General features: G+C 39.4%; 2 protein-coding genes across 3 annotated transcripts; both read right to left on the bottom strand.

Moving 5' to 3' along the window:
* Positions 1 to 176: 176 nt before the first annotated feature.
* LOC108989473 (pentatricopeptide repeat-containing protein At3g23020) lies at positions 177 to 3,896 on the bottom strand. The gene has a single exon (XM_018963089.2). The coding sequence runs from the start codon at positions 3,695 to 3,697 to the stop codon at positions 1,115 to 1,117; it is 2,583 nt and encodes an 860-aa protein (XP_018818634.1). The 5' UTR covers positions 3,698 to 3,896; the 3' UTR covers positions 177 to 1,114.
* A 1,410-nt stretch (positions 3,897 to 5,306) lies between these two features.
* Positions 5,307 to 24,936, bottom strand: LOC108989467 (acylamino-acid-releasing enzyme). 2 transcript variants are annotated; one of them, XM_018963080.2, is made up of 18 exons: positions 24,732 to 24,936; positions 17,605 to 17,777; positions 17,178 to 17,487; positions 16,694 to 16,915; positions 16,391 to 16,609; positions 16,183 to 16,257; positions 15,713 to 15,851; positions 9,598 to 9,749; positions 9,419 to 9,501; positions 9,222 to 9,343; positions 9,045 to 9,123; positions 8,131 to 8,308; positions 7,404 to 7,464; positions 7,152 to 7,274; positions 6,603 to 6,800; positions 6,002 to 6,070; positions 5,686 to 5,762; positions 5,307 to 5,569 (listed from the first exon to the last, which is right to left on the bottom strand). In XM_018963080.2, exons 1-18 carry the CDS (start codon positions 24,851 to 24,853, stop codon positions 5,506 to 5,508), a joined length of 2,466 nt encoding a protein of 821 aa, XP_018818625.1. In that variant the 5' UTR covers positions 24,854 to 24,936; the 3' UTR covers positions 5,307 to 5,505. The 2 variants fall into 2 exon arrangements, with proteins under 2 accessions (XP_018818625.1, XP_018818626.1); XM_018963081.2 differs by having other exon boundaries at positions 17,605 to 17,774; positions 24,732 to 24,935.
* Positions 24,937 to 25,572: the final 636 nt, after the last annotated feature.

Genomic DNA, 25,572 nt, shown 5'->3' with positions numbered 1-25,572 from the left:
AGCAAACATACTTGGGGTCTGCTGCATGAAGGAAAACGAGTTGGGTTTTTAGGCAAAAGAAAGTCTCGGGTATGTAAAGGGATGCATGGATGGAATATGCATAATCCAGTTTCAGATGTCTATACATCATTGCTACAAAAGGAAATCGTAGTAGAACGGAGCAATGGAGACAGAAAGCTACTAGGATTTTACTAATCAGATTTTTCAAGCTAACCACTGACGTAAGTGATTTACTAACTGGTGCCACGCATCTTATAATATTCAAGTAAGGATTCCAGATTATGAAAGATCCGGGACATAACATGTAGAATCAAAAGAGAGATTGACAGAGAAACAATGTACTGACACTCTCTGCAAATTAATATACAAACCTCGCTGCTCACGCGGGATGTTAAGAAGCTGCCATGGTTGCTAACTTGCTACAAAGCAGTACAACTGTTACAGAAAATTAGCTATTCCCGTGTCAATGGCATGATCCACAGCTTAATCACTCAAAACCTGCTCGGTAGCAGCTAAAAACAATGGAGAGGATCCTAAAGCTTGAAGACGGGCAAAATAGAGATAAATACTCCATTATCTAGTGCAAATATGTAATCTATTTCCCGGCCATATCCAGAGAAAGTTCAAGTCGCGGTCAAAAAATATTCAGACGAATCTGAGATTTCTATGCAAAAATGCTAGCAAGGAGAGACATGTCAAATGCCCAGCCGGCAAATATTACAACCATCAGACCACACCATTGGCAACCTTTAGTTAATCCTGTTGTGTAGGTTTATCATACAGGTGGACTTACAAAACGCCCGATTTGACTCAACGAAACCTTTTTCTAACCACTTTGGGGTTGGCTATACATACACTGTTGCAGACAATCAACTCTATACAAGGCCATTTCTTCTACAAAGAACAGGCCATGCGTTTCTCCACATAGCCTCGATACATGTACTTGTTGGGCTTCTTTCTGGTCCTTCTAGGCCCTTCAGATAAATTTACGTTCACATGTTGAATATAGGATCCTCGACATTTTCAACATCACAATTGATTTCCAGCTTTACACTTGTGAATTGCAACCTTAAATCATATAGCTCTATTGAAAAACCGGCCGAGGATGAAGTAACTATATGTCTTCATAATTATCCACTCCAACCACAGACGAGAGAGTTGACACCCATGCCTGCAAACCACTCTGAGCATCCTTCTTCATATCTACTTCCAGCTTTCCAACAGCTTGCTTTGGAACTCCACACTTCACAAGCACAACTCCAAGTAATTTGAATGTACAATTGTTGGGTTGAATAGCAGCTTCTATCATTTCATTGAAGGTTTCCACTGCCTCCTTGAACCTGCCATCCATTGCATACAAACCAAGCACATTATTATAACTCAACAGATCTGTTAGAAGTCCCAGCTCTCTAATCTGTTTAACGATTTGAATGGCTTCTTCAAGCCTCCCAATTTTCTTGTACATGCACAACATCATTGCAAAAGTAAATTCATTTGCATCCCCCTTTCTCTTCAAGCTGTTAAAAATCTCTTCTGCTTGTTTAACCATAGATCGCTCACAATAAAGATCAATCATGCAATTCGAAGAATATACAGCTGGACCCTCCTCTAATGATAGGAGCATTTTGTATATTTCTTCTGCTTCCTTCAAGTAGCCAACTTTGGTATAAAGCTTAATCAGGGAGTTATATATAACTGTATTTCCAGGCAAACCTGCGCTTTTCATTGCATCAACATAACCGATGGCTTCTTTGACACTTCCAATGTCAGCAAAAGCATTTATCATTACCCCATAAACTATAACATCAGGTTGTACATCAAATCTGATCATCTCCTTGTATAGTTCCTCTGCCATTTCCAGTTGACCTAATTTTGCAAAGCCTGAGATCACAGAACAATATTGGATGCAATCACTTACAAGTCCTGCTTCCTGCATCCTCCTCAGATAGGGTCTTGCTATGTGAGGCATATCAGCGCTGGCCAAAATTTGTATTAAAGAAATATAGCTGCATTTGTCTGGAAACACCCCATAACTCTCCATTCTATCAAACAACTTACAGGCTTTATCATAGTGCTTTCCTATCCCATAAGCTTTAATCATCACATTGAACTGAAGGACACTCAGCTTCTTTTTGTCTTTGCAACAAATGAAAACCTTTTCAGCTTCCAAAATATGGCCACCCTCACCATATGCATCAATATTAGCAGAATAGCACTCAGAACTCATATTCCCTGCAAGATGAAACCTCCTGAACCATAACCATGACTTCTCAAGCATCCCAGCTCCTATATACATTCTAGTAAGAGCTGATTGACTGTATTCATCAATCTCAAACCCCCTTCCTTCCATCTCTGTTATCAGGTCTTCAGCTTGGGGAACCATATGCCTTATTGAGTAAGCATACAAGAGGGTGCGGTAACTCACAAGGTCTGGCTTGAGGTGAGCCTCCTTCATCTTATCAAAGTAGTTTGCTGCCATCTTTATATCATCATGCCTAGCATGAAGGAAAATGAGAATATTATACGTTCTTGTGTCAGGTGGGCATCGGAGCTCCTCCATTTTCTGAATCAGCAAAGCCACCTCATCTAGTTGGCCATGGTTGCCACAAATGTGAATCATTGTGTTGAAAGTTACTGTGTTTGGAGCTATCCCATCCTTGAGCATCTGCGCAAAAGTCTCTGATGCTTCTTTAAGTTGCCCGGCCTTCCCAAATGTGTCTATCAATGTATTATATGTATGTGAGCTCAAACTACGATGGGAATGCAAAGCACTCCCCACTTCAGTAGTAGTTGTAGCAGTACTATTCTCGTTCCTCAAGGCTTCAATGGCTGACCACTTCTTGAAATAGTCCTCGGCCTTTTGAAATTCTCCTGACTTCTTATACAACTGAATAACAGTCCCCATAGTGACCTCATCAGGTACCATCCCCTGTTTGTTCATCCTCTCAAGCCAAAGAAGAGCTTCTTCCTTAAGCCCACCTTTACCATAAACATCAATCAGAGTTCCATATGTAGAATTTATCGGCACAATTCCCTTAACTTTCATCTCATCCCACAAATTCTCAACATGGTTCCACTTTTGTGCTTTCCCAAGAACCCTAAGCATAATGTTATAGTGAATCACATTTAGTTCATAACAACCCTTTCTCTTAAACCACTCAAAAATCTCCAAGGCCCTCTTCCAACTCCGCTGCTCCTTCAAAATTATGCTCCTTTCCTTATTACCAATCTTGTCTTCCCATGGCCTCAAAGCCTCGTCCAAATCCTGAACCAAATCCAACATTTGTAATATTGCTGGAATACATCCACCGTAGGCGACCCATTTTGTCGAACACCTAGAATGCGCTTTCTCCAATAATCCATTTTCAACACCCAACCTAAATTTAACCTGAAAATCCCCCCTTTCCCCAACTCTATCACTATCCCGCGTGCCCCTTCTCTGCTTTCTATCTGGGTTATTCGCCGAACTCCGTTCCTTCAATCCAGGCCCATGAATAACACCAGTTTTTCTGTGAACTCCACCAAAACTTTTGGATTCTCCATTCGGACATTTAAGTAGTCTTTGTTCTCCCTTTTTTTTGGTAATGAGCTCAACTTGGTCTAGTGGCGAAACTGAGACTCCGATGCTGGGTGAGGTCCTCGAGGAAGCCAATATGTGGAGGCAATTGGTATCTAAAAGCTGGAACTTCACAAGCATTTCCACTAAAGGGTGTGTGCCAAATATTTTGAAGAAAATGTCGAGAATTGTTAAAAAAAAACAACACAGTTTCGGGAACTAGTGGCGGTAATTCATCTTCTTGGAAGTATTGGAATGGTCTTCTGTTCGTTCGTTCGTTCAGGTCAGCGTTTCAAAAGAATATATGATGGAATGTTGAGAAGTCCAGTAAAATCCGTAGTTGAGGCGATATGCTTTGACTTGATATGTATCCCAAGACGCCACTGCGTGATATAAGTCCTTTTTATTATTACTCCTCTCCACTCATCTCTTTTAATCTTTATAATTTTCTTAAAATTTCACATAAAAATTAAATATTTTTTTAAATTTTAAAATAAAAATTTTTAAAATAAAAAAAATATTAAAAAAATATATTTTAACAATATTTTATTTAACTTTAAACTTTTATCTCATTTTATTTTTTCTATCAAAACAAATGAATCTCTTTCTTAAATTTATACACAAAATAAAATAAAAAAATTTAATATTTTCAAATTTTAAAATATAAATAATATTAAAAAATATATTTTAATAATATTTTATTTAATTTTTAATTTTTATCTCAATTAACATCATTTCATCTGCGAATAAAGACCTGTAACCAAGGAATTTGTCAGGAAGAGAACTGTAACGACAAGTTGTAGAGGTATAAGGGCTAGAAATTGTCGCCGTAGTAACTTGTTTTGAGTGAAGGTAAATTTTTCACGCATTAATAAATGAAAATATATTTCTTCCAATTTGAATTAGAAAACTCATAAATTCCAATTTCTTCAAATATCAGAAGATTTTATGTTTGATATTTATTTATTCTTAGTTTTTTGTATCTGAGTTTGTGATATACACGCGACGCTAACGGTTAAAACGTGATTTGTTTATTCTATTGTTAATATATCCCTAAACAAAATATATAAGGTTTCAGAAATGCTAAATATCTCGAAGAAGTGTCCCGAGGATGTGTTTCGAAATCTTTTTTTTTTTTTTATTTAGTGATTAAGAAAGTGTTTTTTAATGATGTTATAAATTTTTTATTTTTTTAATAAATGTTTATAATGATTAAAAAATTAAATGAAATAAAACTTAAAAGAAATAAAAAATAAAAAAATACTTTTTACTTTCTCGATAGACTTACACGAAGAAACTAATCTGCATTATTTAAAAGCATGCACAACAGTGTAGAAGAGGATATATATTCCATGTTAACTTACAAATATAATTTGAGCAGTAATATATGTATTTCTAATTTTATGTACAAAATTTATTTTATCAATTTTTTTTTTAAATTTTATAATTTTTAGCAAATCAATATCTAGCACGTAAAAAAGTAAATTCTTTTTGTAAATTTTTCTTAAATATAATTAAACATTTTTCATATAATTTTTCGCACCATGATTAGTTTATAGTACATGAACAGACTAGATTGGTTTTATTTTGTACAAGACGAGCAGTGAGAGACTCAGAGCTGAGTTTAATGTTTTTGATGGAATAACGAATGTTGGAAAATTATTCAGTTTGAAATGCCACAAAGTCTTGGGATATATATATATATATATATATATATATAAACCTCTAAAAATAGCAACCAATAGAGTTCTAGAAGAAGCAAGCAATGACATAAGTTTTATTAAAGTTTATTATAATAAACTTATAAGTTCACCTCTAAGAAGAAGGTGAAGGGTTTTATACTTTTATTATAAGTTTGATTCGACACCCTTTCAAAGTCACTGCGACATTCAATACATTTGGACATAAAGCCCAAACCCATAGGCACAACACAGCCAGGCAACACCTGCTTATTTACAGTACTTGCTGAACCAAACCCCGATATTAAGAAAGCTTTCGAAGTCGGATTGTGGCCTGCAATTCAAGCCCCCCCAAAAAAAAGGGGGAAGAGAATTCATCAGACTGCAAGATATTGTGCAACATAGCTTTGAGATACGTTGTATTGACTAGAATGTAGGAGTAATGTTCACCTTTCAATTGCATGAACATCATTGGGAAACACAATAACTTTAACCTCGACACCTTTCTCTCTGAGTGCCCGGGCATACTGCACATTTCAAACATCAATATCTTTATGTAATCATATAAGGTAACAATCTATAGTCAAACACTCCAAACCCCCCACCAAAAAAAGAACAGAAGAACAGACTCTAAAATATATTCAATCATTCTCAGTTTTTGTTTTGATTCCAGCCTATTAGAGCGACTATCTGCGCAACAGAGAAAACTGAAATAAAAACTTCAACAATGCCATTCATCATTTAAAAGAGGAACAGGATATCTTACTTGCAGTCCATTAGAAACTGGAACACGGAGATCCTGGGCACCTAAAAGAAAAATTGTTGGTGTTTTGACCTGCAGATACAATCAAGCTAAAGTAAATGACACCACGTTTATTTCAAGTAGAAACCTCCTAAATACAAGTGTACGGCTGAACAATTCGACTCTTTAGTTTGGTCTGAGGCTCAAACCATAAACTGAATCGAGCTTCAAATTTCTAGGTTTTGTCTTATCTGGACTGCTTTCAGTGGTGTGGTGCCACCCAGATTGCTACCAATATGAACACCCTCATAATTGTGAAAAGTACGGATACTCCCTAAAAGGAAACTAGATGCAAGTTTTATGTTTCCTGATTGAAGAATGTAGACTTGATACCTACAAGATGTTTACCCCATACAATATGGCATTCAATAGTGAAAACAAAGCAAAGCTTGCAGAATGAATCCTATCACGCCTAGCAGAGCTGGCATTAACGATGGACAAAGCTATGTTACATGAGTTTTTATATGGCATTGTCTTTAAATAGAATTTCCTTTACATTCTATTTGCTTTTATCAAATGCCCTAAATAACCTTCTGATAAGGTAATAAGCCTCCATTAAGCATACCTTTGAGAGGTGTGAAATAGGAGACTTGCTATAAAAAAGAGTCAGAAGTTCAGCTGGAGGGGCTTCCGTAAAGTTATCTTTCCCCTCGCTTCCACAGACCTCCACGTAGCACCAATCTGGGATATCTGTAGTACCAACCATCAATGCTAAGTTACAAACAGGATTCCTCACAGCTGCAGCAACAAACTTATTCGGTGCCTGCAGCATTAGAAACAAATGTGATCTGTATTGAGTGAGTCCTTCAGTTGAGAAAGAAATATAAACATAAGGTCACAAATCATAACATCTAGTCTGCTAAGCATTTTCATGCCGCATATGCAAACAAGAGGCCCACTTTTTAAGTTTGACTGGCATACGTTTCTCATATCTAAACCCCGATGGAAGAGATCTCTTTATTGGAAACCACCAACTTGGAAGTAGATAAATATAAAAACAATAAGAAAGAGAACTGCAAGACTCAAAACAAATAAAAATTGGAAGGCACAAAAGATAAACAAAATTTTAACAAAAACCACTAAACAAAAATTTCAATTTGTGGAATTACTGCACCTGGCCAATCAAGTGGGTTGTCAGAAAGCCACCATGGGAACCACCAAGCACTGCAATTTTTGATGGACTGGCCAGCCTCTTGTCAATGACATGATCTATAGCTGTCAGTACATCACTGACATCCTGTCCATAACACATCTTAAAGATTAGGACTTATATGACATTCCCAAACTAGTCTGCTCAACAAGAAATTATTTTAAAAAAATGTAACTATTTTAGCAGGTATAACAAAACTAGATAGGTAATAAGTACCTGAGACCCAATTTTTCCCGGAAGAGATTGCAGTGCTTCTTCACCAAATCCCAGTGAACCTCTGAGACAAATTATCATGTTAGAAGACAAAATCAAAACTACACAAATCTGATAGTTAAAAGAGCCTAAAAGAGGCTCTTTTCAAGGATGTGACAATTAAAACCCTGAAGGACCCCAACAAAAATTAATGAAAGAACAAGTGGCATGAGAGGGGAGAGAACCCAAACATTGAATTGTTCTTTTGACATAGACAAAACGTGAATGGAAGACATGATTTTATCCATTCAAGGAATCTTATTGACATTCTTAATGTATAAAAGAAACTCATGGCATTTTAAATTTAAAATAATGAGTCAAAATATAGGTCCAGATTACGGTTAAAATATTCATTTCTGAATCCTATTTTCTTCCAACTTCATAAATAGTCAGATTCCCCTTCCTGTCAATTAGGTATATAGTGCCGCTGTGGCTTTACAAGCAACACCACCTCAACACAGAAGGACTTCATCATGGAGAAGAAAAAGCTTTTTTGGGAGGTGTGCATGTATGTTTGTGTGTGTGAGAGATATAGAGATAGAGAGATAGAGAGATCCACTGAGCTCAACCAGATTCTTGATGATCGGTGCGGAATGTGATAGTTAAACCCAATGTGTATTGAGGACAAAGATTCTGATTATTACGTTAAAAAAGTACCACCTCTCTTATTACTTCGACTGCAACAAAATACCTATAGTTTACGATCAACAAGTTGTATCCAATCGAAGAAAGAAATGCCAAGGACTTTGAAAAGCTTGATATCGACACAGAATGTGGGCCTCCATGAAGGACTACAATTAACGGATTACATGCATCACTTTCCTTACAGTGGGAAGATACAAAGATAGCTTCAAAAGGCTTGCTAGCACCTGAAATGAATTAAATACATACAGGCCATCAAAACCAAATCTCTATAGCTCAAGAATATTACGAGTAACACATCGGACTGTTACTAGTAAAGGACCAGGAAACTAGAAAATATATTTCCCTTTCAAAGGGTTTTCAACAAAAAAAAAAAGTTGGTTATAAAGAAGAGTAAGAGTGGCACTATCACTTGTTCAAGAGCGAGATACTTAGTGCAAGACAGCACCGCCCAAAGGTCCTTTCAAAGGCGGGTCTGTGGCATTCAACCCAATATACATAACGACAAAAAAACCAGCTAAAGATAGTGGTTGTTTCAGTATGGTGATATCGTATGAAAAAAAATAATCTGAAAATTTAAAACACAAAAAAATATGAATCAAGAATGCAATCTCGAATTCTTTCAATAAAAGATTATCATTTTGCTTAAATATGGTCGATAAGAATTGAAGAGTTTATCATTCGCTTCTGGAAATGGTGTGGTAATAATCTAAAGTTTATATGCAAGTTGTATCGCCCATAATTACTTCTTAATCACATTCATCTGGATTCTTATTTTTTATATAGGAGAGGATGTAACCCCAATTTTATTGAACATTTGGATTAATACTGGTCAAGAAAACTATTAAAAGAAATACTTGTCTTCTCTACCATTGACCTATAAGAATTATAGTCCAATGACCCAACAATGTATTAAATATGGATGATCAGGTTTGAGAAAGAAATCAAAGTGGCATTTACTACCTTTAGTCAGGCTATCAGAAACATCCTTGACTGGTATCTTCATTACACTGAACTGAAGAGAAGAGAGCAAAGATATAACCTGCAGCATGAAGACGTTCATTCACAAAGATGCAAGCATTCGGGATAATCTCTATGTGCAAAAATGATTTGCATGGAATAAAAGGAAACTTAAGAAACCTTCTCAGAGCATTTAAAAATGGCGCTTGATACGTCTAACCAACTCCATGCAGCAGCTTTAGTAGCTTCCTCAACAATATAGCCATACTTGATTTGAGGAACATCTACTGGACTGCTAGACACTTCAAACAATAAAATCCAATGTAAAAAAATTTTATTCCAACTGGGCATTGATAAAGATCAGTATTTGATGTTACCAGCAACAATATTGTCGCCATCCAATGTAAGAACATTCCACGAAAAATTCGAGTCAGCAGGGCTGATACGTAATACCTCCCCACTGTAATTTGAAGGAAGATATGAATTGATTGTGCAAACAACATTATAAAGATCTGCCAACCTGAAAATACCACCTGTAACCAGCCCATAAAGTTACCTCAACACATTCACAGAAAGTATCACTTGGCTGCTGCCCCAAATGGAAGGTATAATCATAGTGCAACCATCCGAAAGCCACGGATTGCTAAGGAAACTCGAACAGTAAAGTCCCGGCAAGCAACCATCCTCAGCACACATCACAACAGGAATCTTCAAAGATTTATAGATAAAGATATATAGTTATGAGTGCAGTGACATGGAATTTACAGAAAACAATTGCATTCTAATTAGACATTTTACTCTGTAATTTATTGCAAATACTATAAGAAAGTATGATATATATAATACTCTTTTTTTTTTTTTTGATCAGTAAAAGATAGAAATTATATATATGAATGAAATATGCATAGCCCTTGTAAAGAGTGGTAAATTAAAGACAAGAAATCCTGAACATTATCCCCATGTAATACAATAGTGGAAAACCAACACATTAGAATGTGGAGAAAAAAATTCTTCAACGCGGATATTGTGCGTTCCTTATCGTCAAAGCAACGTGCATTCATTTCCATCCAAATACACCACATGATACACAACGGGATCATCTTCCACACTGCTGCCACTTGATGACAGCCTTGCATCTTTGGCCAACAACCCAACAAATCCATCACCCTCATAGGCATAACCCAAGCAACATCAACCCTAAGAAAAATCTCATCTCACAACACCCTTGTTACCTCACAGTGTAGTAATAGATGGTCCACAGACTCTCCATTCTTCTTGCACATGTAACACCACTCCAACACCACACATCCTCTCTTTCTTAAGTTGTCCGTAGTCAATATCTTCCCAAGAGCAGCACTCCAAACAAAAAATGCTACTTTAGAAGGCACTCGAGACTTCCAAATGTTCTTCCAAGGAAACGGAGTAATATCAAATTGTGTTGTCAAGATGCTATAATACGTCTTTAACTGTACACATCTTGTGATTATTAGACCGCCACTTCAAGCTATCTCGCTGTGTCATAGTAGTCTCCGTGGAATATAGTAAGCTGAAAAATTCTGTAACAATAGGTAATTCCTAGTCATGGAAATCCCTATTAAAAAGAATATTCCACTGGTACGCACCATGAGAGAATAAACGCACATCCGCCACTGATGCCTCCCTATTAACTGCAATACAGAATAAGGCCGGAAAAGCCCTTTCCAATGCGTGATCTCCACACCACACATTCTGCCAAAATCTGATACGAATGCCCTCACCAACTACAAAACGGACTTGACTTGCAAAACATGGCCATCCCTTCCTTATATACTTCCATAAGCCCACACCATACCCCCCTCTCACTTCCTTAGAGCACTAGCCACCCCAAGTGACACCATATCTAGCATCAATAATATCTTTCCACAATGCTCCCCCCTCCAAATAATATCTCCAAAGCCATTTCCCCAATAAAGTTTTATTAAAAGTTCTCAAAGTTACACACTCCTAATCCCTCATTCACAACTGAAGCACATACAGTCTTCCATCTTATTAGAATTTCTTTTCCTCCCCCATGCCTCCCCATAAGAATGCCCTGAAGAGTTTCTCCACTCTGTTCACCACCCCTACAGGCATAGGAAACAAAGATAAAAAATAGGTGGAGATGTTAGTGAGAGTACTCTTGATAAGAGTTAGGCGGCCCCCTTTTGATAAATACACTTAAGAGTTAGGCGGCCCCCTTTTGATAAATACACTCGTTTCCAGCTAGCCAACCTTCTCTCTATCTTCTCTACTACCCCACCCATATAGCTCTATTCTTGAATGATGCTCCCAGCGGAAGGCCCAGATATTTCATTGGGAGAGAGGACACCTTACAATCTAGCAGGCTTGCCAAGCTTCGGATATTAGAGACCGCACCCACAGGAACCATCTCAGACTTGCCCAAATTGACATCTAACCCCGACACTGCTTCAAAGCAAAGTAACAATGCTCGTAAAGTTTTAATTTGGCTCTTATCCGCTTCACAAAAAACTAGCGTATCATCTGCAAAAAGAAGGTGTGAAATGATTGTAGGGCCACCAAAACCATTGCCCACTTGGAAACCCGATAAGAAACCTCCCCCAACAACAGCCTGCACCATCCTACTTAAAGCCTCCATAACTATCACAAATAGAAGAGGAGATAAAGGATCTCCCTGTCGCAATCCCCACGAACTATCAAAATAACCAGCAGGAGTGCCGTTAACCAAAACCGAGAACCGAGATGTAGAAATACAGTGGCGTATCCATGCAATCCACCTAATCCCAAAACCACATCTCCCAAACAGGTATAAGAGAAAATCTCAATTCACATGATCATATGCCTTCTCTATGTCAAGCTTGCACAGAACACCTGAACCTCTCTCCTGTAATCTGTAGTCCAAGCACTCATTTGCAATAAGTACTGAATCAAGAATTTGTCTTCCTCAAATAATGCGTTCTGGGACTTGGAAATAATGTGTTCCAACACTGGGTTAAGTCGGTTAGCTAGAACCTTCGAGATAATCTTATAAATGCTACTAACCAAACTTATAGACCGAAAGTCCTCAATCGCCAAAGCCCCGTGTTTCTTGGGAATAAGAGCAATAAAAGTCGCATTAAGGGATTTTTCAAACTTTTGGAAAGAGTGAAATTCCCTGAAAACCTGCATAACATCACATTTCACAATGTCCCAACAAGTTTGAAAAAAACCATTGAAAAATCATCCGGCCCCGGCGCTTTGTCCTTTGCTAGGCCAGATATGACCTTATAAATCTCTTCTTCAACAAAAAGTCTCTCTAAAACACTGATACTCTGCACATCAATTGCCTCAAAATGCAAAGCATCAAGCTTCGGCCTCCAAGAATCTGATTCTGTGAGAAGAGTCTCATAGTACTGTACTATATGGTTTTCTATCTCGGGATGAAAAGATAACACTTGAGAACCTGATTGGAGTGACTCAATGGCATTGTTACGCCGATGTGAACTAGCCACTTTGTGAAAAAACTTCGTACACCTATCACTTTCTTTCAACCAAAGGGCCCTGGATTTTTTACGCCATGAAGTCTCATCTGACAACAGAACCCTCTCCAAGTTTGCCATAACCATGCCCTTCCTCAATAACACCTCCTCCGAATTATCTCCCAAGAATTCTTTATCCTCTATGTCTTGCAGTTCCTCCAACAATGTACTCTTCTGATTATCAGTGTGACCAAAAACCTCCAAATTCCACTTCTTCAAGTCTTGTTTCAGTACCTTCAACTTGCTTGTCAGAATGTAACTTGGAGTACCGATAATCTGATATGAAGACCACCACCCACGTACCATCTCTACAAACCCATCTGCTGCAAGCCACATGTTTTCAAACTTGAAATACCGACGCCCTCTGTCAATACCCCCACAATCTAAAAGGATAGGAAAGTGATCTGAACTAACTCGAGCTAGTCGTTTCTGACTTACTTCCGGATATTTATCTTCCCACGAAAGAGATACAAAGAATCTATCCAATCTCGACCAAACCCGCCCATTTGACCAGGTGTACTCACCTCTTACCAGAGGGATATCCATGAGGTCCAGATCAAAGATGAACTCACTGAATTCATCCATAGCTATAGTATGTCGACAATGCCCTGATCGCTCACTAGGGAAGCGAATAGTGTTAAAATCACCCCCCATGCACTACAGCACATCCCATAATGAATAAATACCCGCCAACTCCTCCCACAAACTTCTCTTGTTCCTATCCACATTGGGACCATAGGAACCTGCAAATACCCATTCCCATCCATCCACCACATTTTTAAAACGAGTTGCAATCGAGAACTCTCCAATACTCTCCTCAATCAACTCAACCACTCTTTTATCCCACATAATTAGCATTCCACCTAAGGCTCCCAAAGAGACCAAATAAGTCCAACCCACATACGAGCACCCCCAATAAACTTCTCACAATTTTCCTATCAATGCATTGCAACTTTGTTTCTTGTAAACACACATCACACTTCCACATCCGCAATTGATTTAATACGAAGGCGTTTATTGCGATCATTGAACCCCCGAACATTCCGAGATAAAATCTTAGATTTCATAACAAAACTATATTGCCCCTCCCTCTCGATCTATCCCTTCCGCTACTCCCTTCTTTCACATCATAATTAATGGAACAAGTTAACTTTTTAAGTTCTCTATCCCGCTTTGAGGCTGACTTCGAATGGCTATCCTCGAGTGTTACGAGAAGAGCCTTGAATTGTTCTTCATAACCTCCAAACGAAATCTCAATAATAGCTTGAATCTCTTCTACTTTCTTGAAAACCCACTTTGATGAACTACTCCCATAGTTGGGGGGGCGTGTACACAAAGGAGTTAGAATAGCCCCATCCTCAACAGTGCTGGCAGGAGTAAAAATATTCAATTCCGAGCCACACACTGATTCTGGTTCCCCACTAGCAGGAACTAAAAATTTTAATCCTTCAAACCCTTTCCCAGACTTATTCTCCTCAAAGGAGACCATCTCCATTGATTGAGAGTCACTCAGAGACCTCAGTATCGAGGGATCATGCTCCGACAGCACTGACTGCACAGGATTCACCACTGGGCCTCCATCCACTGCACACTGCGTAAACTGTGCCTTCTCCAAACACAGCCCACGAATCGGCGACAAGTACTCACACAAAAGCCCCTCCTCTGCTGGCAAGACTACACACGCAGCATCTGGGCCTTCAAACGCCACGCACGATTGAGTCTATGCACTCCCCATCAACAACCCCCCTGACGACAACGGAGAAACGACCCTCAAAGTCTCTGGTTCCATTTCGCCATCCTCCAGCTCCTCCTGCCGGAATATCGGCTCACCAGAGTGCTCGCCCAAGGCCGTCGGCAGTTTCTGTGCTTGTGGAGCAACCAGCGGGGCACATATCGTCGCCATCGGAGGACAAGGAAGACGACTCGGCCCCTGGGGCCGAAATATCAGGCTACGGCTTTGCCCTCCAGCCTTTCTTTGGGCCTACAACCTGGCCCAAAGGGCCCATCTCTAAGCCCGTCGAGACAGACTGCTCCACCTGCCCTCTTCCTATGTCCATAACCCTCTAGCCTGAAGTAAGGCCTAAGTCCCTCCCTTCAGTAAAGCCCGCAACACAGCCCATGCCCAAACTCAACATCTCCTTGCCCTTAACGCTGCGTTTCAGCCAGTCTATTTCATCTAATAATATCCCCACTTTGTTCTCCATGTCACCCAACACTCTTAAGATATTTTCCTCCATTGACCCCAACAGTACATAACCATCTCCACCTCGTTGCTGCACGATCTCTGTACTATTCACTCCTGGCACCACAACACTCACGGCTCGTTGTACCTGCTGTGCTTGGAGCACCTCACTATACAACAGTGCACCAGCTGCCCTCCACAACGGAGCACCACCATCACTCTTTGAAACACCACCTCCTTTAGCTACTCTGTTTCTCACACTCGAAATAGAGAGAGGGGGACTGAGCTCCTTCGATGTAACTACAAAATTCCTCCACCCCTCCCCCTTCCTTCTTTCTGGCACCATTAGCAGCCCTCTCCTCTTTTCATGCCCAAACTCCAAGATGAAGATAAAACTGCCATTGTTATTGCATCCCCTCCTCACCAGTCACCATTAACACATTATTTCCTTTTCTACGAGTTCTTAGGAACTCTAAAGAACCCAATGACTCTGCACATTCCTTTATCATTAAACCCAACCACCCCAGAGCTTCATGATCCAAAGAAATGTATTTCACCACACGGCGACCACTCTCTGTGATTCTCCACCACCTTTCATTCTCCTTTCTGAACTCAAATACCTTCTGTTCAATAACTACCTCTCTGCACAGCCCCATCAAAACCAACCAACACAGTAGCTCAAACTGATATATATATATATATATATAATACTCTACAAAAGCTTCATGAAATAAATCTCACAGTTAAGTATGGACCAGAAAGGTTGCATGCACATTTCAAATTGGGAAGCTTCAAAACTAATCAAAATTAAGTTTAACACATAGACACATCAAACAATTCAGCTCATCCGAAAATATCATATGATTACCTCAGTCTAGTGCATGTTGTCATTAGCACTCAAGGTGCATGATAGCAATATAAAATTCAGATGTAAATTCTTATATAAAAGCCCAACAAGGAATTCTGGCACTCACCACATCAACAATTTTGGCAGATGGCCACAGCTTTACATCAGTTGGCCAATCAATTCTGTGAAGTGAATCTGTCGCGGAATGTGCCCCAGAATCCACAGAACTTCTTGCACTTAAAAACACTAGAAACTTTCCATCTGGGCTGGAAAAAAGAATTTACTCATAATCATCAGGTCCCAAAGCTAGTGTTCAGAGTATGTTTAGTAGATGCATTCAACAACTAATATAGCTTCATAGTTCAAACACTCCGGAGCTTTCCAGTTTATTGTATATGTCAGTAGAAACAAGCAAATTGTACTCTATACATAACAGAGCCATATTATGAGGCAAGTTAATAGCACTTGACAATCAAAACAAGAGCCCAAAATCAATCAACTTAAGAGTACTAAGAAAGAAAGATTAGAATGTTAAATGCATTCTTGACCTGTCAAACAACATCACAATCATAAAACCATTTGAGATTAGTAGCATACCTGAACCGTGGAAAGAAGGCACTGGTTATCTGTTGAGTAAGATTAAACACGGGCACGTCTTCAGTAGAGCTATCTCTGGAACATTACACGTACTGAATGAGTGATTTATATATTGATGACAGAACACCCCATCACCAACATGAAATAATTTACATGAAGAAAGATGTAATAATGAAAAAAAAAGGGTCTTTTTACAAAAACAACCCACTTGAGTTCAAGTCCCTTGGTTTCTGATTCATAAAGTGGTGCCCTAACTGCATATAATGCACAGGGCCTATTATAGCAGTACTTTATACCAAGCTTTCTTGTATCATATGACCACCCAACAAAAACCAAATATTGATGCGCGCCTTTAGTCGATGGAGCCCACACAACTTGGCCAACACTCAAGGACTTCTCAATTCCTTTAACAGCCTGTACCTCTCCACTGTACAACACAATTAACTTAGAATTAAAGATCTTCCATCTAAATAAAAGCTCTTATAAAAGTTACAAAGCAATGAAACTCTACCTGTTAATATTGATGACAAAAAGTGCAGGCTGCCTTTTTCCTGCATAGGTTTCTCCCCAGTCCTCCTCCCATTCTCCCTGACCTTTCCAGCTACTGCAATCCTTCTCAGTGGAACCACCTTTCTTGTATCCAAGGTCATTAAATGTGGGCTTGGAGGGAGATGGTTCCTCAGCAACATAAGCAATAAGAGTTTCATCAAAATTCCAGGAAACCCCCTCAAACCTGTAAAATTAAGAGTCCAGGTTGGTGAGGATGGTATAGCCTTACTACAAATATCTTTGGAACATAAGTATTACAAGCATTACTGCTAGTACAACTGGTAATACTACAGCTACAAGCTATGAGCACATTGAGCAGCATTATTACTTACAAATGGACAACTTCTATAACTAAAACCATACACAAACAAAGTCAATAGTATGCCAGGTTATAATTGAAAGTTAAATAAATTCATCAGATAAACTATATTCATCTTATTAGTTACCATCCATCAGCGTATACCGAGCCATGAACTGATTGGGGAATATGGAACTCCTTTTCCAATTGAGATGGACCCCAAATTTCAAATTTAGAAGGTGACTCATTTTCAGGATTGCGAATTACAAGAAGCTTTGAGCCACATGGTGATGGAACAATTGTAGACACTCCCGCCATCTCAATGGGAAATGGGGTCCATCTAAAGTTTACAGAACTTTTACTTTCATTAGATATATAAGAGGAAACAATAAATTTCCTCCTCGTGTTTGCCAAAATGTTTGCTTGGCTGAGCAAAAACATTGCCTGAGAACCTGTACCTGCAGCAAAGTTTTAAGGGCAACAATTATTGTCAGTAACTCCTGTTGGCTTTTTTGGCTAGGGAAAAATGAGTAGAAATTGGAGGGAAAAAAAAGCTATTAACTGAGTAGTCATACCATCCTCAGACTTGAAAATCCAAGCCTTGTCAATATTGTAGATACTAGTGAACTCTTGAAGTAACTTAGACTGTGAAGCATATTCTTCCTCCATTGTTGTATCTAATCCCAGGGGCATTTCCTTTATTGAGCCAGCTTTAGAATCATCCATGGCCAAAGAGGCTGAAAATCTACTAAATGGTGAACGAAAAAGAAAATTAATAAATAGGATACAAGCAAGAATAACGAGGCGGAAAAGGGTGGAAAAAAAAAAAAAAAAAAAGAAAGAAAGAAAGAAAGAAAGATGAAAAAACCCCAGGCTGGGAGAACAACAACAACAAGATTACAGAATTCGAGGGAAACTATAAGAACAAGGTAGGGTTCTAGATGTCCACAGAAATTAGTTGAACAAGGTAGTTCGAAGGAGAGGTGAAACGGTAGCTCAGAGCACATATAATCTGCAGCACTTAACTAAATCAAAGGTACCACGATACTTGTATATCTACCCTCTCCCCATCACCACTACAAATGCATTATGTGTTTCCTATGAGGGAAACCGAATAGTATAGGAAACGGTGATGGGAAATGGAATAAAGTGATTCAAGGTGTTAACAAGTACAAGTGCGGAAGTAAAATAACAAATTTAAGGAGTGAAACATTGGACAGCATCTGAAAATGAACCAAATGTCTTGATTATTAACCTTAAGGTGGCAGAAGTAATACACCAAGTAATTCGGAATGCAGAGAGCAAGGGGATAACAGAAGACAATCGCTTTTAATGCCAGAAATTTGATTGAACTCTTTATGATCTCAATTGGATGTGATCTCTTATTTTGCTGGATACATTACAGGCAAAAAATAATAGTTTATCATGTAAGAATAATTTCTTCGTTTTCTGTGTCTTTTCCTGTCAAACTGTCACTCTTTGTTTTCCCGGCTGCTTCAATCTCGCTTCCATTACTAATTATCTTGGCCTTCAGTACATTGAATTTTATATGCTTTTGAGCTTCCCAAGATCTTAAGAGGTTATTTCAAAACCAGGCTCACATCAGTGCAAATAAAGTTTGACGCAAGCATTTACACTCAAAAATCTTCAAATCCAAACCAAAATCAGCTGCTGAATATGAATAATAGCCACACACACACACACACACGCACAAACTTCAATACTTCATACGACTCTGATGCAGAACCGCAGTCTACAATACCCAAATCTCTCTAATCCATGTCCTGACCACCGAGTGCCCGATTCTAACTATGCACACAACTATAAGATTCTTTTTTGGGGGAAGAAAACTGTAACACCCCTGTATTTGTATTTCTTCTTTTGTATTTGAGACTATAAAACATGAGCTACATGCAAATGGCGATGTGTGTGGATGATGGGAAATAGAGAAATAACTCACTTCGAGGGTGAGGACCTCCGGAAGATAAAAAGAGAGAAGGGAATAACAAATTCATTCACGTTTTGCATAACAAGGAAAGTGCGTACACTGTCCTCTATATAGGACTGACCACTACTGCACGTCAACCCTTAACAGAATAATATTCTTCTTCCAGATACCCACTACAGACACAACAAACAAACGGCATAAAGGAAAATAACAGAATTAGAAATAAAGACTTAAACTAAGTAGCATGGGCTGACTGGCCCATTGGACTGACTCATAAGTAACATAGAATAAGGCCTCACGGCCTGCACTCATCGACTAAGCCCATCGATGGAAGCCGCTCTTCTTCAATTACCCAATTCCGTCCAAAACGACATCGCACTCCATAGCCCTAAATCCCTTTCCCGAAGCTTCTCTTCATCTTTGCACTTCATCCTTTCGTCTCTGTACTTCGGTGTGTGACAAGAGCCCCCTTCTCAAATCACCTTGCCCACAAGGTGAGGATAAGCTCCCTTCAGCCACTCGTATGATTCCCAAGTGGCATCATCCTCGTTCTGTCCCTGCCACTGCACCAAGTGCTCGATGATGGGTATGTTATGCCTCGACTTGCGAAACCGCTTGCTTATTATCTTCTCCGGCTCGGGCTTCAACACTCCTACGGCATCCGTGGGTGGCAGCTCTTCAAGAGGTATGTTTCTCTGTCCTAATTTCTTCTTGAGTTGGGATATGTGAAAAACTGGATGGATTGTTGCTGTTGGTGGAAGTTTCAATTTATATGCTACTGAACCGACCCTTTGCATGACCTTGTATGGCCCATAAAACCTAGGGGCAAGCTTCAAATGCTTTCGATTGACCACTGATAGCTGTCGGTAGGGTTGTAGACGAAGATAAACCCACTCTCCTTCTTCAAAGTTCTGATCTTTCCTCTTAAGATCCGCATATTTTTTCATGCGGTCTTGAGCCTTCTTGAGGTTGTGCTTAAGGATCTCCAGCATTTCCTCTCTGGTCTTCAAGGTTTCCTCCACTGCCTCAACTTTAGCTGTACCTGGCGTGTAGTTGAGTAACCTGGGGGGAGAATATCCGTATAAAGCCTGAAATGGTGTAGTCTTTGTGGATGAGTGCTGAGTGGTGTTGTACCACCATTCGGCTAAGGGAATCCACGTGGACCAATCTTTGGGTCTGTCACCCGAGAAACACCTCAGATAGTTTTCAACACATTTGTTCACTGCCTCACTCTGCCCATCTGATTGGGGATGATAGGCAGTGCTAAAAGCAAGTTGCACCCCTTGGATCTTGAATAGCTCCCTCCAAAATTGCCCTGTGAAGGTGCTGTCCCGATCAGAAACTATGGAATTAGGCATTCCATGCAACTTGAAAATGTGTTTAGTAAATAGCTGGGCCACAGTTTTTGCAAAAAAGGGATGGCTCATTGGTATAAAATGCCCATATTTAGTTAACCTGTCCACCACAACCCAAATGCAACTAAATCCATGGGAAGAGGGCAACCCTTCAATAAAGTCCATGGAAATTTGTGTCCATGGCTGGTAGGGAATGGGGAGTGGTTGCAGCAAGCCACTTGGCTTAGACTGGTCTGCCTTAACTTTCTGACAAGTGTCACAGTCTCTAATAAATCTTTTTACATCAGCCTTCATCCCTGTCCACTTGAAATCCCTTCTCAATCTATGAAGGGTTTTATCATAACCCGAATGGCCCCCAACTGGGCTATCATGCAGTAGCTGTAATAACCTTTTCTTCAGCTCATCAACATCAGCAACCACTACCCTCTGTTTATAGAGCAAGACTCCATCCCTCATAGTATAGGCAGATTGTAATTCCCCTTGCTGGAATTTATTTAATAACTCTTGCATATTTGGGTCTTGAGCATATGTATTTTTTATGTCTTCCCACCACTCAAAGGTAGGTAGAGAAATAACTGTTAAAACTGCCCCTTCAGCACTTTCTTCCACCTCAGCCCTTCTAGACAAGGCATCGGCCACCTTGTTGTCTTGTCCTTTCTTGTACTCCACCACCAGGTCATAGCCTAACAACTTAGTAATCCATTTATGCTGCATTGGAGTCCCAATCTTCTGCTCTAACAAATGCTTTAAACTCTGATGATCTGTTTTCACCACAAAGGGGTGGCCTAGTAAATAAGGCCTCCATTTCTGAACTGCCATCACCAAGGCATAGAGCTCTTTTTCATATGTGGACATCGACAAACTCCTTCATTTGAGAGACTGACTGTAAAATGCTATAGGCTTTTGTTTTTGCATAAGGACAGCCCCTACAGCAGTTCCTGACGCGTCACACTCCACTACAAATGGTAATGTAAAATCTGGCAAGGCTAAAACAGGGGGTTGAGTCACTGCCCTTTTTAATTCCTCAAAGGCCTTTCTAGCTTCCTCGGTCCAAACAAACTGATTCTTTTTAAGTAACTGGGTTAAAGGGGCTGCAATGCTTCCGTAACCTTTAATGAATCTTCTATAATACCCGGTTAATCCCAAAAAACCCCTAAGTGACTTGAGGGTCGTGGGAAAAGGCCAACTCTTCATTGCTGCCAATTTTTCTGGATCTGTCCTTACACCCTCAACAGAAATTAAATGGCCCAAATAAGATACTTCTTCAGTAGCAAATCTGCATTTTGAAAGCTTAGCCAACAAACAATGTTTTCTCAAAAGCTCCAAAGTTACCCTTAAGTGCTGCACATGCTCTTCCACCGTCTTGCTATAGACCAAAATATCATCGAAAAACACTAGGATAAACTTTCTAAGGTATGGTCTGAATATATCATTCATTAGACTTTGGAAAGTTGAAGGGGCATTGGTTAGCCCAAACGGCATCACTAAAAACTCATAATGCCCTTCATGGGTCCGAAAGGCTGTTTTGTGAATATCATTTGGTTTGACTCTTATTTGGTGATACCCCGACCTTAGATCCAGTTTAGAAAACATCCTAGACCCACTGAGTTCATCTAATAACTCCTCCACCACGGGAATGGGATATTTATCCTTCACCGTTACTTTGTTCAAAGCCCTATAGTCCACACACATTCTCCATGACCCATCGGCTTTTCTTACAAGTAAAACAGGAGATGAATAGGGGCTGTGGCTTGGTCTTATCACTCCTGAAGTTAATAGTTCTCTCACAATTTTTTCAATTTCATCCTTTTGGAAATAAGGGTAACGGTATGGTCTTACTGAGATTGGGTTGGTGTTTGGGTTTAGGGTGATGGAATGGTCATGACTTCTTTGTGGGGGTAACCCTTTCGGGTCTCCAAACACATCCTCATAGTGTCCTAATAGTTTCTGCACTAATGGGGGCAACTCACTTGCTGACTTCTCACTGGACACTTCTACTAACTGTAGTAACAGTCCCTTTTTTTCCAATTTATTATTCATATTCAAATTTCCCTCTTCAATTAAGTTGGAAGCCCACAAACCCTGTAATGCTACTGCTCTACCCTCTTGCTGAAACTTCATGGATAAATCTTTAAAGTTCCATAGAATGGTTCCCAACTCCCTCAACCATTGAACCCCTAACACCATATCACAGCCTGCTAACACTAAGACAAATGCATCAATAAGGAAAACATTGCCTTGTAACTTCACTCTCAGGTCAGAACACCCCCCTTCACTACTAACTTGTTCCCCATTCGCCACTCTAACTTTCACCTTTTCGACTAGATTGACAGGAATATTCCCCTTTTTAATAACCGAGGGATCCACAAAGTTGTGGGTGCTCCCCGAGTCTATTAAAACTACTAGTTCCTGATTCCCTATCTTCCCTCTAATTCTCATAGTTTTTGGACTAATGGACCCAATAATTGCATGTAAAGAAATTTCAGGTTGATTGGGATTATCCACAAAATCCAAAACCTCTTCATTTACCAACTCTATCTTCTCTTCCTCTATTACAACATCTTCCTCCTCCACTTCTTCCATCAAAAATAATTTGGGTCGTTGGCATTTGTGACCCGGATTCCACTTGGAATCACAATAATAACATAAACCCTTATCCCTCCTTTCTTTCATTTGGTAAGGTTTAATTTTCTGCACTGAAACAATGGCTTTTTGGCTAGAGGGGTTACTGTTTGGGTTGTGGTTGTGTTTTTGGATGGATTGGTGGTTGTTGGGACTGTTTTTCAGGATGCCTGACTCATGATAACCCCCAGACCGAAACTGTTTTTTGTACACAGACACACTCTCTTCTTGTAATTTTGCAAGACTATAAGCACTTAGCAAATCTTTGGGATTAAACATACGCACTTGTAGTCTAATTTCATCTTTTAAACCACTGAGAAAACAACTTAACTTATACCCTTCCGACAAACCCCTCAATCTATTAGATAACCCTTCAAAGCTGGCTTTATATTCTTCAACAGTGCCCATTTGTTTGAGCCTTGTCAAAGCTTCCATAGGATCATCATAAGATGATGGCCCGAATCTAGTTAATAAGGCCTTAGTGAAATCCTCCCACTCCCTTATTTCACCAGACTCCTCAAGGTCTTGAAACCAAACTAAAGCTTGACCATCCATGTGAAAGGATGCAAGTCTTAGTCTATGTTGAGGTAGGGTATTGTAATAAGTGAAATAGTGGTTTACCTTGTACAACCAACCACTTGGACCCTCACCATGAAAAAAAGGAAAATCAATCCGTACCTGTCTAGGATAATTATCTCTGTTTTGATCCACATGCTCCTCTCTATACTCTTGGTTGTTCGAAGATTCCCCTCTACCATAGTTGCTGTTTTTCTTTTGCAGTTCTACTGTCAGAGCTGTCAACTGCTGCATCACCGAATCTGATTGCTTCTTGAGGGCCAGCATTTCGGTTTCTAAGGTCTTCATTTGTGAATCAGTGGATTTCTTCAAAGCTGTGAGGCCATCCTGGAGTTGGTTCAGCCTTGTTTCTTCAGCCATGATTGGACACTCGGGATCCAATCTCTGATACCAAGATTGTAACACCCCTGTATTTGTATTTCTTCTTTTGTATTTGAGACTATAAAACATGAGCTACATGCAAATGGCGATGTGTGTGGATGATGGGAAATAGAGAAATAACTCACTTCGAGGGTGAGGACCTCCGGAAGATAAAAAGAGAGAAGGGAATAACAAATTCATTCACGTTTTGCATAACAAGGAAAGTGCGTACACTGTCCTCTATATAGGACTGACCACTACTGCACGTCAACCCTTAACAGAATAATATTCTTCTTCCAGATACCCACTACAGACACAACAAACAAACGGCATAAAGGAAAATAACAGAATTAGAAATAAAGACTTAAACTAAGTAGCATGGGCTGACTGGCCCATTGGACTGACTCATAAGTAACATAGAATAAGGCCTCACGGCCTGCACTCATCGACTAAGCCCATCGATGGAAGCCGCTCTTCTTCAATTACCCAATTCCGTCCAAAACGACATCGCACTCCATAGCCCTAAATCCCTTTCCCGAAGCTTCTCTTCATCTTTGCACTTCATCCTTTCGTCTCTGTACTTCGGTGTGTGACAAAAACCAATGAAACCATATATTCCTCCTCACCGCAAATAAGATTCATCCAAACAGAAAACCAAAATAAGAAGAGAACCCAGAAAAACACACACAAAGCCTTGACCCAGGGGTCAGAAAATTAAATATCGCGGATACACTCATATAAGGCAGTATGCGAATATGTTCAGCAAAACTAACATTCAACTTAGCATCATTGAAAGAAGAGTAGCCTTACACAATACCGTGAGAGAGAAGATTGAATTCACCTTGAGATTGAAGAGGGTGCGTGGCGAGGAGGTGAAATAAGAGGAGAGAATCGAGGGCGAGGGAAGTAGTAGTTGAAGTTCACGCGCCAACACGAGGGGTTGACGAATAACTCCCTGGCCATTGGCAGTCACTTCTGCTTTGCATTTTTTTCTTCTACGGCTTCGGACTGGCTCCTTTCGGATATATGCTCATCCAAAGCTACTAATCTATGGCCCGCTTTTTTTCTTCTTTTTATATATATATATATATATATATATATATATCTGGCTATTAGCTATTAAATTAAGAAATGTTCTTTGCTAGTTGCTATTCGACATGGAGGACACCGAACATATTGGTACTATATTAAATAAATTTAGATTTTATACGATGTGACGTGGTACTACTCTCAATAACTTCGAGTACCATGAAAAATATCATGTGCAAACTCGAGCTACGATGATAAGTCTTGCGTAAATATTTTTTAAAATATTAGTTAATCAATCTATTATCTTTTAAAAATTTTAATTTTTTTAAAATTCATTTAAAATAGTTTTAAAATTCATTCGAAATATGTTGAATTACTTTTAATAATCTATTTAAACGTTTAAAAATAAAAAATAAAAAACCTATTACCACCGTAGAGGGGTGAGGCGAGGAGATTCACCTCTGAGATGACCGGTGGCCGTATCAATCTGGTTCAGCAAGATAAATCGTGAACATCTTACGTACACCGTGACACCAAATTTCAATAATTGCTACTTCTTTTTCAACACGCGTCACAATATAATTAGTCATTAGGCCAACTTACGAAGACCGGCCGTCACTTTGAACATTATCGTACCGTTGCGAATGCAAGGC

The sequence above is a fragment of the Juglans regia genome, chromosome 7 (assembly GCF_001411555.2).
Source record: "Juglans regia cultivar Chandler chromosome 7, Walnut 2.0, whole genome shotgun sequence".
Classification (NCBI taxonomy): Eukaryota; Viridiplantae; Streptophyta; class Magnoliopsida; order Fagales; family Juglandaceae; genus Juglans; species Juglans regia.
This window is presented reverse-complemented; position numbering and strand designations above follow the sequence as displayed.